The sequence below is a fragment of the Larimichthys crocea genome, chromosome V, assembly GCF_000972845.2.
Source record: "Larimichthys crocea isolate SSNF chromosome V, L_crocea_2.0, whole genome shotgun sequence".
In the NCBI taxonomy this organism is placed as follows: domain Eukaryota; kingdom Metazoa; phylum Chordata; class Actinopteri; family Sciaenidae; genus Larimichthys; species Larimichthys crocea.
This window is the reverse complement of record NC_040015.1, coordinates 871,151-885,942: the sequence shown is the minus strand read 5'-3', so window position 1 is coordinate 885,942 and position 14,792 is coordinate 871,151. Positions and strand designations below refer to the sequence as shown.

Below are 14,792 nucleotides of genomic sequence, written 5' to 3'. Positions count from 1 at the left end.
TAAAAGGAGCATACACCCATTACGTAAAACATTAAAACGTTGTGCACATCATTTTTTAGCAGCATTCACAGTGGCTATTGCATTTGGATAAAAACTGTGTTTGAATTTATGGACATAATAACAGAGGGAAGACAAGACAGAGAAGAGACCCAAGAGGACGTTGATGGAGGAAGCTAAGAAGTAGTGATGTGACGGTCGTGAACGAGCTGGTTCAAAGAGCCAGCTCTTTTAAGTGAACAATGGGAGCCGGCTCCGGTACGTGAGCCGTTGAGTGAGAGTAGAAAAAGAAGCAGCATTTCTATGTTTTTTATAGTTTTTACAGGTGTTTCTATCTGCTTTTTGTAGTAGAGTGGTTCTACAAGCAAGTTAGTGCATTCATTGGGTGGTTTCAGAGAGTTACAATGGTCTGTAAATGTAATGAACACAACTGGCTACAGTAATTTATTGATATTAGAAAATGTATTTTTTTACGCTTGAATACTTCAGTACAAAGAATGTATTAAATATATACATGATATATGTGTACACATACAAATTATAAGTCACACCAGTGCTAAATCTGGCTGCATTATGAAAGGTATAAGTGGTAAAATGAAGAGCTGTTTGGGAGCCGAAAGAGCCTTGGTGAGCTGAGGCAAATGATCTGAGTCCCTAAAAAGAACTGGACTTCCCATCACTACTAAGAAGAGAAAATGAGTGTGAGTGAGCAAGAAACTGCCGGACAAGAATAAATGTGGGACTGACTTTTAGTGGTTGGTGAGAGCTTGGTGAAATAAAAGGCTGAAAGACAGACGCCGAGCTGGGTTGACTGCTGTTGGACTAGTCAGTAATATTAGCTGCTGCTATGTCTGCTGTTGTTGACCTTGCTTGATGTTTGGCTGTTAGCAAAGTTGTCGACTCGCTAGTTTTTGATCATAAGTAATGTAATCAAGAACAAATACCACAGTGGGATAACGATCTGCAACTGGAGGAGACAAATCACAACATATACAGATTTCTGCACAAGGTTGCATAATAATAATAATAATAATATTAATAATAATAATAATATACCTGTCTTCAACGCTTACATATACATTTTTCATGTTCTGTCTCTCCACAAATATCAGGACTTTATTTTCTGTGATTTAATTCACTGGGAATGATTTTATTTTAGAGGGTTAGAAGTAATTTCTAGTCTTATCCAAAGTAGCACTCAGCTAACCTCATCCTATCTATCCCTTTCTCTCATTAGCTCTGCCCTGTTTGTTGGATCAATAAAAGTAAAGATAAAAGATAAAAGATAAAAGTAAAGAAGTCCAACACCAAAAACACCAAAACTGTCTGTCACTATCCAGAAAATGCCAAAAATGTGACAGAGCTGCAGCGCCTGCCACTCTCCACCAGATAGCGCTGTGTCACTGCGACACTGCCCTGTGGCCTCCAGGGTGGCTGGTGGGGGAGGGGTGGCAACCCCCCCCACCCCCCACCCCAACCTCTCCACCCTCCTCCACCACCACCCCCTGCTCCACCCTGCGACGGCACGCAGGCAATAAATTTGGCTAAATTAACCACTAAATGGTTATCTCAAGCAATATGTATTGGCATTAATCAGGAGCCGCTCAAACAGAAACAGTCAGAGACGAGAAGCGAGGGCCACTAAATTCATATCCCTCTCCTCCATTTAATTACGGACACAAATAGGTTTTTCCACGACAGAGAAGAAAGAGAGAGAAAGTAGAGGGTGATTTATATAAAAAGAAGGCCAGTAATTAAAAACTATTAGAAACTAATAGCATTGTTTAAGACGACATCCCCAGGGCTGCTGTAATTGACTTTGGTCGGCGCTCATTCGTTCTCTATTTGCCTATTGAGAGAGAGACATAGAGACGTAAAGAGAGAGAGAGAGACGGAGGGGAAAATAACTTGTTTGCATGTTAAGGCAGAGATGGTGAGATGGCGTCACCTTGAATGTGACCTTGCTTTGTTTGTACGGCAGAGTAAATAACGACACAATGAATGCACCCACACACACACAATGCAGGTCCTTAGAGAGCAGCTCAGTGTATCAGCATGTCCAATAGAAGACGACACGCACACACACACAGCCATACAAGGCTTTATAATTGTGCTGTGTGCTGCCATGAAACCATCACCGTCAGCTGATGTTCGCCGCTCGCTTGCTCTCTCACTAGCCGGGACATAAAGACGTTTACAAATCAATAAATATCAGGATACATAATCGATACTGACGTCGACCTTCTGGCTAATTCTGATTTCTGAGCTTTTATTCTGCAGCAGTTTGTAACAGAGGAAATCTCCTCAAAACACTTAAATATGCATGTTTTATTGATCTGTGTTGTCTGAGACAAACAGTGGAATTAAATCACGTATGACCACGAAACTGAAACAATGCTTCTGTTTTTGTTCCCATTTTTCATTAGGCGAAGTACAAGATCTTCTCTTGTGGTGAAGCAACATTACGTAGAAATCAGTATTAACTAACGGCCAAACATCAAGCAAGGTCAGCCAGCTAATATTACTGACTAGTAAGTCAGCAGTCAGCCCAGCTCAGCGTCTGTCTTTCAGCCTTTTATTTCACCAAGCTCTCACCAGACACTAAAAGAAATTAGTCATTATTTCCATAGAAACTGCTGAGCCTTGTTACATTGCCCGTTTGCCCAGCTCCAGTTCTGGCATGACACAGGCTCTGCTCCCTGTCAGCATTCCCCCATGCCCTGGTCCTGAAAACCTTGTCCTCTTCCCAGTGGTCCAAAATGTCTGTGGTACAAACATTAACACTCCCCCGGTGCTCTGAGCTCACAGTCTGGGGAGCCTGGCTAACAAACTGAGCTAACATTAGCTAGCAGCAGCTACAGTTGGCAGCAGTTTACTTCACTGTCCATCAGGAAACTCTGTAAATCACAGAGAGTTGAGGTGGAGCAGCCAGAGGACATCAGACATCAGAGGGAAGCGCAGAAAACATTTTCTCCATAAAATATGATCCAGTTTCACCAAAATCAGTCAAATAGTTGGTGGTGTGTGACTTCTACTATTGTGCCTCTGATGACTGATACTCATTCATCTAAATACAACAGCACTGGACAGAAATGGACACTGCTTGGAGTAGTAAGCAAGCAAGATGGACTACCTGTTACTTGATTTCAGTTATTTTTATATATATTTATTGGTTGTGTAGTATGAACTATGTTAGCATAGCCCTGATTGGTCTGAACCTTTTACAGCACCTACATCAAAATGTAGTTATTTCAGCATCTTTTTGATCTGTTTATTGCGATCGAAACACGCACGCTTATGTTGTGTTCATACTGCTGTAGTAAGTCAGATTAAGGGTGAATATTACAGTGTTACATGGAAACTAGTCTGTGAGTATCACAAAGCGTAAACTATTCGTCGTCTTGCCTGCATCCATCTCCCTCCATATTTCACTCTGTCTGTCTTGCAGGTGAGATTTTTTGTCAGCCCTCTCCTCTTACTCCTCCATTAAATCGCACTCTCTCTGATCACCCACTAATGAAGGAGAGAAGAGGAGGAGAGAGAAAGAGAGAGAGAGAGAGAGAGAGAGAGGGTGCTGGAGGCTTGCCCGGGGCTGCAGCAGAGAGGCCGATAGATTAAAGGAGCTCTATTCCCTTTTAAAGCCTCTCCACCTCACTGCTTTCTCTTCCTTCACTTCCTTCATCACCCTCCCTCTCTTTAAGTCAATGTCACACTTTTGCCATTGTCTCTCTGTCTCTCCCCATCTCTTCTCTTAATCTGCTGGATTTGGATCTGTAGTCTCAGATTACCTTCATCCCATCTACCCTCCGTATGTGTCACATTAACATGACAGCCATGAAACTACGTTCTAAAAACGTTCTTTCTGCCTTCCAGGAAATGGAGTGATGAAGACAAGAAGAAAAAGTGTGTATGTGAGTAGATTCCGGTGCTGTCGCCCTCTGCTGGTGCTCTGCAGAACTGTTTGAAAGTCGGACCACACCGTTGCCTCATTGTCTAGATTTAAAGCAACATCATGTAACTTTTCTCTCTAAACTAATGTCTGTTAAATCATGTTGATGCTACACCGACTTGTAATCAGGTGAATGGTGTCCCATCTGTTCTCACCACTGACTATAAAGAACGGATGGCATATGCGTGATTTCACCCACAAGCGTCTCTTTGAAGCTCAAAATATGCAGAGCTGGCCACTGCCTCTTCCGCCTCCGGCTAATCTTAAAATCTGCAAAAACATGGATCATCAGCGGACCTGAGTCAGGCCGAATGATGCCTGGGTGCTCAAACAAGCCATCTGTAACAACACCTAGGTGTCTGCATAACTTTAAGCCTTAATATAATGTGAACAGGTGAGTTGTATATAAATTCACCCTCAGTACAGTTGTCATGAATGGGGACATTCAAACATGGGGACTTATGGCGACTGACTCACTTCTGGAGCCAGCCTCAAGTGGACGAGAAGAGGAACTGCAGTTTTTGGCACTTCCTGTGTTGACTTCACTGAGTTTCCAATACTCAAGTGCATCTTACTTGTCAACAAAATTTATGAAAGAATTTTACATTTTACAAATTTTACAAATACACAAAACGTTAACCAATATGGGCTACAGTATGTCTTTAAAGAATCTTGCAGTTTTGCAAGTTGAGTTTGAGGAAACTTTGTGAAACGGTCTATGTCTAAATTATTAATTATTTGAACCTTCTTGTAAATTTGGCATACGTTATACATGAAGTTATTTCTGTGGTGTCTTCTGATTGTAATGTGTTTTGGCTCACTCTTAAATAAAGTGGTTCAGATTATGTAAATAAAGTGCTGGGGCCTCATGTACAAAGCTTGCGTACGCACAAAAAAGTGGCGTACGTCCTTTCCCACGCTCACGTTCAAATGTATCAAACGTGAAACAATCGTAGAAATGTGCGTGCCCCACGCCAATTTCATAGCTGTCGTACGCACGTTTCTACAGCTATTGTTCCTTTGGCGACACTTAGAGGTGACGCTGGGAAACTGTTAATAATGTGAAAACAAGTAGTCATCAGAGTGATGTGCACATCAGAGACACACTTATGAACAATTAACACACCCACGTGTTTGCAATTATATGGGTGGATATAAAAGCATGCGTAATGTGATTAAGAAAATGGTATTAACAATGGCAGCGTTAGCGTTGTTAGAGGACCTTGCAAACGTGAGCGATTTAAGGAACGCAAGGATTTACTTGCAAACCATGATAATTGGGTCATAAGCCGATTTCGGTTACCAAGGCCAGTGTTACTGGAGTTGTGCGCAGAGCTGCGGCCGGCCCGAGAGCGCAACGGGGGCCGGCGAGTAGCTCGGGGTTGTGCTGACTACGCTGGGGTTCCTGGCAACAGGGGAATTCCAGCGGGAGCTGTTTATCTAAGTAGGAAACATTTTCATTCCATCAATGTTCAAATCATATGTGATGCGCGAATGCAGCTAACTAACATCGTGGCAAGGTGGCCTGGTTCAACGCACGACTCATTCATTATGACTAACAGCATGGTTGGGAACAGGCTGGAGGCTGGCACGGTGCGCGATGGGTGGCTTCTATTCGTTTAATTGTCCCGTATGTAACGCTGGATTACATACGAAACAATTAAACGAATAAACTCTTTACTTACCCAGAAGCCGTGCCAGTGTGCCAATGCATATTTGGGCATGTGGCATTCAAATATCATGTTTTTGGTTTTCTTTATTTTCTGCTGGTGAAATTAGAGCTGCAGAGCTTTCTAACAAGCCCCTGATTGTCTCCCTGTGTTCAGTATTCTTGTCAGTAAAAGCGGGCGTAAAATGTCAGCCGCAGCGCCACACCTGTCCACACCTGTGTGTGCGCTGCTCGGATCCCACAGCATTTCCAGCCTCACACACACGCTCCCACTCACGTCTTTTTTTGGTCATATTCATCCCTGTTGACAGGAAACCAAACAGAATCTCCACTTCATTCACTAGAATCTTTAGCTCAGACTCTGTGAAATTCATTTTCTTTCCTTTGTTCATCGCGTTATCTGATCGGACAAAGAGGTGAATCTCAGGTCCAGGGCCTATTTAAATAGATTTGCATATGTAAATGGGGGCGTGGACAGGGAGGAGTTGCACGTGCGCTCAATTCCACGTTGATTGGCATGTACAAAAGAAACGTGCTTGGATCCATGCGAACGCACACTTTGATACATCTGAATATTTTTGTGCGTACGACAGTTTCCGGGTTCTGGCGTACGGCAAGTTTTAGGAAGAAATCCACGCAAGTATTCGTACATGAGGCCCCTGGTGATCCTTTGATTGATTGATATGACCCGACAGACTTCTTTTTATGGATGTCACCTTTCTTTTTAACCAGATCTCAGCTACTAACAATGTTATCATGTAGAAATAATCAAAAATAAGACCCAGATTCTCCGCTTTAAAGAACATTACTCTCTTTCAGATGGCAGAGAATCATGGAAAAGTCGTCAGGTGATGTCACTTTGTTTTTCGACAGTTTCTCGTGTCGTTGAGGTTGTCCACGTCCTCGCTCTTCCCGAAAGGCTTATTTTTGTGGTGTGTTTTACTGACATACCTGTGTGGATAGTTTCACAGGTGTGTGTGTGTTTTGTCTGCAGACAGATAAAACATGCCTTTCAGTGTGTGTGGATTCATTAAAGGCAGAGTTTGTCCAGAGAGACAAGCTCTGCTAAAACGCCTGCAGGCTTAAATCCACTGAGCTTTCACTTCTGTGCTCGTCTCGTGCTCTCTCTCACTCTTTTATATCCCATTGCATTTGAATGTCTCTCGACGCACAAACATGCTGTCTGTCCTCTTTTCTGTCGTCTTCTCTTTTGTCCAAAAATCTTTTCCTCTTCCTTGATGTTTTTCTTTAAATATTGTTTATCTTTCTCTTTCCTCATTAAAAATGTGAATATGTCCTTTTTTTCTAATTAGGACGGCCTCCCTCGTGTCCTCTTTGGACTCCCTATGTAGAAAATCTCTCCTTTGTCATTTCTCCACATTTTCTTGCATTTATCGTAAAAAGAAGAGTAGCTTCTTTCTTTCTTAGTGAAAGATTGATTTTGTTGATATTTGATGTCCACAATGGTTTTTTGGATCCAAGTAACATTTACTTAACTACTAAAGAACAATTTTCAGGTACTTGTGTAGCGTTCTGCTGTCACAACCACAGGAAGTTCTGTATTTAAAATGATGAGGACACTGAAATCCAAGGTCTGCAGCGTTTCGAGAACATGCTGAAACCACCCTGTCTGAGCTGTTTGGCGTCCCTCTTCTTTGTTTTTTTGTGATAGTCTATGTCCCAGAATTCCTGTTGCTCTTACAGAAACCTTTTGGGAAAATGTATTCTTCGGAGTTCCTTGGAGACTTCAGTAAATTCAGAGAAACATATTTTGGTTTTCTGATTTCTTTTCTTTATTGTTTTCACCACTGACTTTAACTGAATAGATTATAGAACTGAAGCGAATACTTCTTGTGGGGAGAAAATACAGACCGGATTTCGAAATTTTCCGACTAAATACATTGAACTGAAAAATGTTATTTATTTTTTTTGCTGTTGTTTGTTGGTCTGTACTTTGTTTTTCACTTTTGCTCTTGGCAGTTCAAAGGTGTTTTGTTTTATTAATCTGTGTTTGAGTCCTGTTTGCCGTACAGACACAAAACTTTGAAGACTTTTAAAGGACTGAAGTCTGACACCCTCTCCCATCTAAAGACAGTTTGTCAAGTCGCAGAGTTCATATGATTTTACAAAGACTCTCACAGCGTCACTATTTACACAACTATTTATTTTGACTAGATTGAATACTGTTTGTGTGTGCATTTCCAGGGCTGCAGTAATTTCAGTGATGGCTGGAGTGACACGTTAAAGAGACTCACTCACTCCAGTCCTCCATCATTCACCTTTTCTATGGTCCAACAGAACCTTTTTAATTTGACTTCACTGTGTTTAGTTGAAAACTTTAGTTTGATTTGCAAATTCTGATTAATAAAACAAAATATAAACATTTCAATTATAATGAACTCCACTTCTATCAGTAAAGTGATGAATACTTAAATGCACCAGCAATCATAAACTGATAATATCATAAACATTGTTCTGAAATCAGCATCACAGCAACTTATGATGTTCATATTTTTGTACTTTTACTTTCACATGACAAGACTTTACTTATAACGTGTATTTCTACACTGTGGTATTAATATTTTTACTAAGTCCAGTTAATGAGTGACAGTTAATAACTTCATTGTTCATATTTAGAAAGACTGTCTCTAACTTCATCAGTTTCCTTTGAAGTTTCTTATACAGAAAGTTGATATTGTCATCAATTATAGAACAATATATGTTTTATTTAAAGAAAGTTCCATTTAAGCCAAACTAAATATTCATACATTATTTATTGGAAACTGATTGTTACACTAAAGTCGTTGGATGTTTAATAACTGCATTCTGTCTGTATTTTTTCTACAATTAGTACAAATCTTTTCAAGGCTATTTCTTTACCTGGCAGTAACAGAGCTGTAAAATAATGTGTTTATATCAACATAAACACACAGACCCGCGGCATCAACAGGACCACAACTGGCCCCATTAGACTTAATATAATTTGGGCACAGCATGACTTGGGGTCCTGGTCAGGTCTCAATAGACATGTGAGGAGATCTAATTAGTTTTCCTGACACTTTTTAATTTTTTTTAACCCGATCAGCAGACAAGTGCATCATGAAGAGACGACCTCAAACCCCTGGATTCCATTTAAAAATCACTTTCTGCATCATAAAGATTAAAGGACAATTATGAAAAGCAAAATATGATTGTTTCTTTTTAAGGAAGTTTTTCCTCGCCAAGTTCTTGCTCATGAAGGGAATTGTTAGTTATAATATCATAAAGAGTACGGTCCAGACAATAAGCATGAGCTGTTCTGGCCTCTGAGGTTTTTCTGGATACTAACTGTCACCTGACTAATGGTTAACACAGTTTGATGCTTTTATTGTGAAAAAATGATGAGTATATCCTGTCTGTCCTGTTTTCCCTTCTTGAAACAAAAGTGAGTGTCCCACATCTCACTCTTTTCAATAACGATGAACCGATCATATCTATATCTTCACATGTATCTCGGAGCAGATCATTTTCTTCTCCATCTCGTACTACATCTCTGATCCCTCTTTCTTTGTGAAAAGATGGATATTTTCTCTTTTACACTTTCCCTTTTCTCATTCTTTCTGCCTTTCTCTTTTTATAAAAAAGACAAGTGAAACATCTTCCTCTCTACCTGTCTCTCCTTGAGAAAATGAGCATTTTGTCCTGTGTTCTTTCTTTTCGCTGCCTGTGAATCACTCGTTCCCATTCCTCTCCCTTTCTTTGAGAAAAGACGAATCTCTCCCTTCGTCCCTTGTGCCAAGTATTTCTCTGCTTTTTCCTCCTTCTCTGCCTACAAATCACTCTTTCCTTTCTCTGTGAAAAGACAAGTTCACCCTCCGTCTCCCTTTCTTTCTCTTTCTCTCTGTTCTCAGAGTGGAAACGAGGACAGATTGACTTTGAGATCTGACCCAAGCTAAGACCGGCTGTCAGCAGGTAATGATAGAGACTTAGAGAGTGACGCCTTTTCACAGAGAGGGATCACGCCTCGTCCTCCACTTAAAAAGAAGCCTTTTAAAATTTAGATCCCTGTTGAGAGAACAGACTATCCCTCTAAAATACACCTTGATCGATTCCCTAACTATCCAGCTCCTGCAGCAGTGGGAGAACCGAGAGCAGACGTGGAAATAAATCCCACAAAGAAATCAGAGCCCCGCGAGCTGCTGTTGTTCTGCACAAACTGAAAACTACAAAAAGTCTGTTTCTCATCGAAATCTGCAGCTGCTGGGCAGCAACACGGAGAACTGAAAAACTCAAAGGAGTTGTAAAAGTGTTTTTAAGGCTAAATTCAGTGTGTGATCAGATAAAGAAAACATGTCCTATTTCAATGACAGAAACCAATTTTACTTCAAATTTTGGCCCTCAAAAAGTTGGCGTCACATGATGCATACTGGCCCAAAAAGACTTCTTATGAAAGAAGCAGCTGAAAAATGCCTCATGAAATGACTCATTTCACTATCAGGATTTCATCCAATTGGTCCAATAACATTTAGAAAGTCTAGAAGAATTAAAGTTTGCGGAGGGTGAAAGGGGAAGTTTGCGGCTCAGTCTGCGGAAGTCTCAGTCTGGCTTCACGCGTAAGTGGGCAGATGGTTAAAAGTGACATGTTTACGTATATAATCACATGTTAAGTTAGCTAATGTTAATAAAATGCAAGCTAACTATCTAGCTAATCTAAATCAATAGTTAGCTAGGGTTTTGCCAATCAGCATTAATCATTAACCAGATATGTGATAAGTAATGTTACCAATCTATATAGCTAACAAGCCTACATCACTTGTTAGCGAGCTGGTTAGCTAGAATTTGGCTAAAATAAGATAACTTAAGGTGTGACTATACTAATGTGACAGTTAGGTTCATTTGTTTTTCTTTTCAACATAGATGAGCCTAGCATGTAGCATATCTACAGGAAACAGGAAATGAGAAAGTTGACCGATGTTGCTCAACTATTGGAGCACAGAGCGGAAAGGGGTGGGTCTTACGAAGGATCAATTCATGATTGAAGGACTATGACTTGATAAATCATAAACTATCTAGAGATTCTGGAGAGCTTTGCTGCTGACAATGACATATTAAATAGAACAATTTAGGTTAAGTACTGAACCTTTATTAATGGTCCAACATAAAACTTCCAGATTGCTGCAACTATTTTAAAGCAAGTGATGATGAAAACACTTGAATTAAAGCCTCTAATCATTAAAACCACACAGAGCTAAAGACAAACACCTCCTTGTACTACCAAACCAAACTAGACCTAAAACCACCACTGACAAAACCCAAAGGAGACGTGTCACCATCCAATTAGGCAGAAAGCTTCACCACGTTTGCTAAAACAGTTGAGAATCATTAGACCGCTGCTCTGAAATAAGTTTCCACACAATCAGCAGCGAGTTCACAAAGCCACCGCATTAAACCGCCCCAAAGAAAGGCAGATTTCAGAACAATCTGACTGCGCTCCATTTGACAGGGGAGGATGAAGAGAGAAAAGACACGGAGCACCTCCATCCATTTCTCAAAGCCCCCCTTTCAAAGAGGAAATTAATTTTGAAAGAGGAAGAATAAAACGATCAGCCAAGGTGACTGAAGGTGCTGTATTAGACTACGCTCGACTAAAACCAAGTCATTTAAACCGCTGGCTGCTGGCTCGCCTCTCTGACCTCCCATCCTCACCGCAGACAGAGAGGAATAATCTCCCTCCACATTTCACTTCCCCCCCTTTTTTTTCATGTTTTACACATCCTAACCTCCCCACTCCTTGTTCTGTCTGACCCTGCCGGGCCGCCATAGAGTCACTTCCTGATTGCCACTCTGGATGTTCACAACTCAGGAAGTTTCGGAGAAGGTAATTGAAAAAGTTTTGGAGAGCTTCATGTTTTTTTTGTTCCTGGTGAGGGGTGTGACACATTTATTATGTGTTGTGGTGACTGTGTCAGGAAGCTGAAGTCTTGCCAATGTTCGGACATGTTCGCCATACATTGACATAAAGTTACACTGAGTAATAATAATAAGAGTTTCCTATATATGATACTATTTGGCATATTTTTCCATTTTTTGCTGTTAGTTTTGCCAGAAAATGTGCCGCCATGGTGACAACTGCAGTCATATATCAACTAACTACAGCATACAACATTTTGAATAGGGTTAGTAGGTTAGCAGCTTCTCTTTCATGGATCCAGATATGGTGACCACAATTAACCAGTCTCTTAAAACTCATAGCAACATGTCCCAAACAAAAAACATTTCCCATGATATGGTGGTTGTCCTTTGGTAACTTGGGTTGCATTTTTCCCTTGCAATTTTTCAAGTTTAAGTTTCACTGCTCTGTAATGTCACACCTCATCCCCACAGCCCGAGTGTTGAGGTGACAGACGAAGCTAACAAGTAAGGCTGCAGCTATCGAATATTTTGGTAATCGAGTATTCTGTTGAATATTCTATTGATTAATCAAGTAACCGTATAAAATTATTATTCTTATTATTTTTGCTTTGCTGTGTTTGCTTATTTTCGCTGTTTTCGGTCCCGGCGTCTGCCATTCTGTACGTCAACACAGTCCACACACGTTACCAAAAGCCCGCTTCCATCTTCTTGCAGGGGACGCATAGCCTGTAACGTAAGCACGTTGTGTTGCACTAAAAAGAATCTGTGCAAAACGTGAGCTTTAAATTTAATTAAACGAGGCTTCAAGGCAGAGGAAATTCTTCAATCATTTTTTGTAATCGAGTTACTCAAGGTACTCAAGGAATCGTTGCAGCCCTACTAACAAGTAACGTTGCCACCAAACCTGGTTCAAACCAAACAGCAACCTGCTTGTCTGAGACATTAAGTCAACACAGGAAGTACAGTTCCTCAAACGTCCACTTGAAGCTGGCTCCAAGCTGGCAAATGTGTAGGCCTTGAAAACAAGGCCTACACATTTCTGCGAAAACACTACAGTGGACACATTAGTGTCACTAGAGAATATTTGTGTAATGTTTCATCCAAATCAAGGATGGAGCGACACCTTGAAGGCAGAGAGAGCATCACAACTTTACAAAAAAAAGACCACATTGCTGACTTTATCTGACTGCAGTTGACGGCATTTGATAGAATCTGACTGTAGCGGTCTGAGGTTTGACTCCCATCAGGCGTGTTGTCCTTGCTGTGCGGTTGTTATTATTTGGCGTTCCGCCCAAACGCCTTCACCGCCTCCGACACGCCGTGAAAATGCTGTGCTGCTCTGAACGCCTCCTCGGCTTTTACCACCACAGTAAAGATCTGACTGCAGCAACAAACAGCACGCCGCAAATCATCCAGACAGCCACTAAACAGGGACACCGAACCTCTGCCTCTGTGTGTGTGTGAGTGTGTGTCGGAGAGGCAGAGTGTATTATGCCTCCTGACAAGGGTAATAAGATTGTAGAGTTGCTGCTGTGAGGAAACTTTTCAAAGATACAGGAGAGCAAAGAATCTAAGTGGCCTTTAGCTTTAAACTTTTAAGCAACTTTTAGCTCCTCCAGTTTTAGAGTTAGATCCCACTGTGGTAAATATGGACAGCTGTACACGTGTATTTGTTCTGATTACATTACTTATGATCAAAAACTAGCGTGTCGACAACTTTGCTAACAGCCAAACATCAAGCAAGGTCAACAACAGCAGACATAGCAGCAGCTAATATTACTGACTAGTCCAACAGCAGTCAGCCCAGCTCGGCGTCTGTCTTTCAGCCTTTTATTTCACCAAGCTCTCACCAACCACTAAAAGTCAGTCCCACATTTACTCTTGTCCGGCAGCTTCTTGCTCGCTCACTCTCTCCTTTTCTCTTCTTAGCTTCCTCCATCGACGTCCTCTTCAGTCCTTCTCCTCCTGCCATTATGTCTATAGAGGCTGCTGAGCCCGGTTACACTGCCCGCTTGCCCAGCTGAGGTTCTGGCACGACACTGACTCTGCTCCCCATCAGCATTCCCCCAAATAGTTGGTGGTGTGTGACTTAGTGCCGTAAAGCGCTACAAACTTCTCCCGACCCAGAGCCCAAAGTTACATAGTGTGAGAACAGATGTATGAATGACAGAGACACCATTCACCTGATTACAAGTCAGTGCAGCATCGACTTGATTTACGTTAGTTAAGGAGAGAAAAGTTACACAATGTTGCTTAGAAATAGTACTGCTGTAGCTGCTATATTGTTCTTTCAGGAGAGAGCAGTGGTGTAAGAAGTATTCAGTTTTTTACTACAGTAAAAGTAGCAATATCAGGGTGTTCAAACAAATAAAAATCTTTCGTGTTTCTATGGAAGATGATGTTACTGTCTGCAGTAACATCATCTTCCACAAGATGGTGACAGTTTATGAAAAATGAAGAACACTGAATGTTTGATCAACTGCTGAGTAATGCTGTAATGATTAATGAGTGGACTTGATCATCCGATCAATGTGGAGTATGCAGTGAGGTGGTGACAGTACTCACAGTCCAGGTGACACTGCCTGATTCCCTCCACGTCTTCAGCATGAATGAACTGGTAGCACCTCTTCCCCACAATGTCCACCGGAGTCAGGTCCATGTAGTCATTGATCCTAAAACACATGAAGAACACAGACGCTCTGAAACACAAAGTTGGAAAGTGGGGTGCAAAACCCCTCACATATATAGCATGAAAGCTGTCTATCAGGTCAGAGTTTTAGAATGGACATTTGACAAAGTTAACAAGAAATATATATAATTTTCTTAACTTGCTCAAACCAACAAGATCTCAATGTATTCTTTGTTGATGTGAGGCTAAAATTAAAGCAGAATTCAACAAAAACTACAAGTACAATACTCTTCTGCTTGAATAAAAGATACTTGAAGATGAAGGAAAGTTGCATCTCGGGGACTCGGGTATCTGTAGGCTGATATGTACATTTCACTGTGCTGTTTCTTTGTACCGGACGAGCTCCAGTGTGCATGACACTGAACTCTATGGAAATGGACATGTTGTGAAACTTTAAAATATGTACTTGTCACCACGGGACTATTTCCTCTGTGCAGTTCTGGTACTCCACGATAAAAAAAAAAGAGCTAATAACCTGACAACAGAGTGAAACCCGTCTGTCTATTGTACAGGTAACACACATCAGCTTTAAAAGGTTTAATTTCAACAAATTCGCCACAGGATAGACAGAACAATTTCCAAGGTATCATTCTGAT

At 41.1% G+C, this 14,792-nt stretch overlaps 1 protein-coding gene across 5 annotated transcripts in view; it reads right to left on the bottom strand.

The window, feature by feature from the left end:
• The window catches only part of npas3 (neuronal PAS domain protein 3), a 307,791-nt gene that overhangs the window by 10,255 nt on the left and 282,744 nt on the right, over positions 1-14,792 (bottom strand). For all 5 annotated transcript variants that reach the window (XM_019263216.2, XM_019263215.2, XM_019263217.2 and 2 more), the window contains one exon: positions 14,073-14,179. In XM_019263216.2, the coding sequence (XP_019118761.2) occupies positions 14,073-14,179 (107 nt within the window). The remainder of the gene's footprint in view (positions 1-14,072; positions 14,180-14,792) is intronic.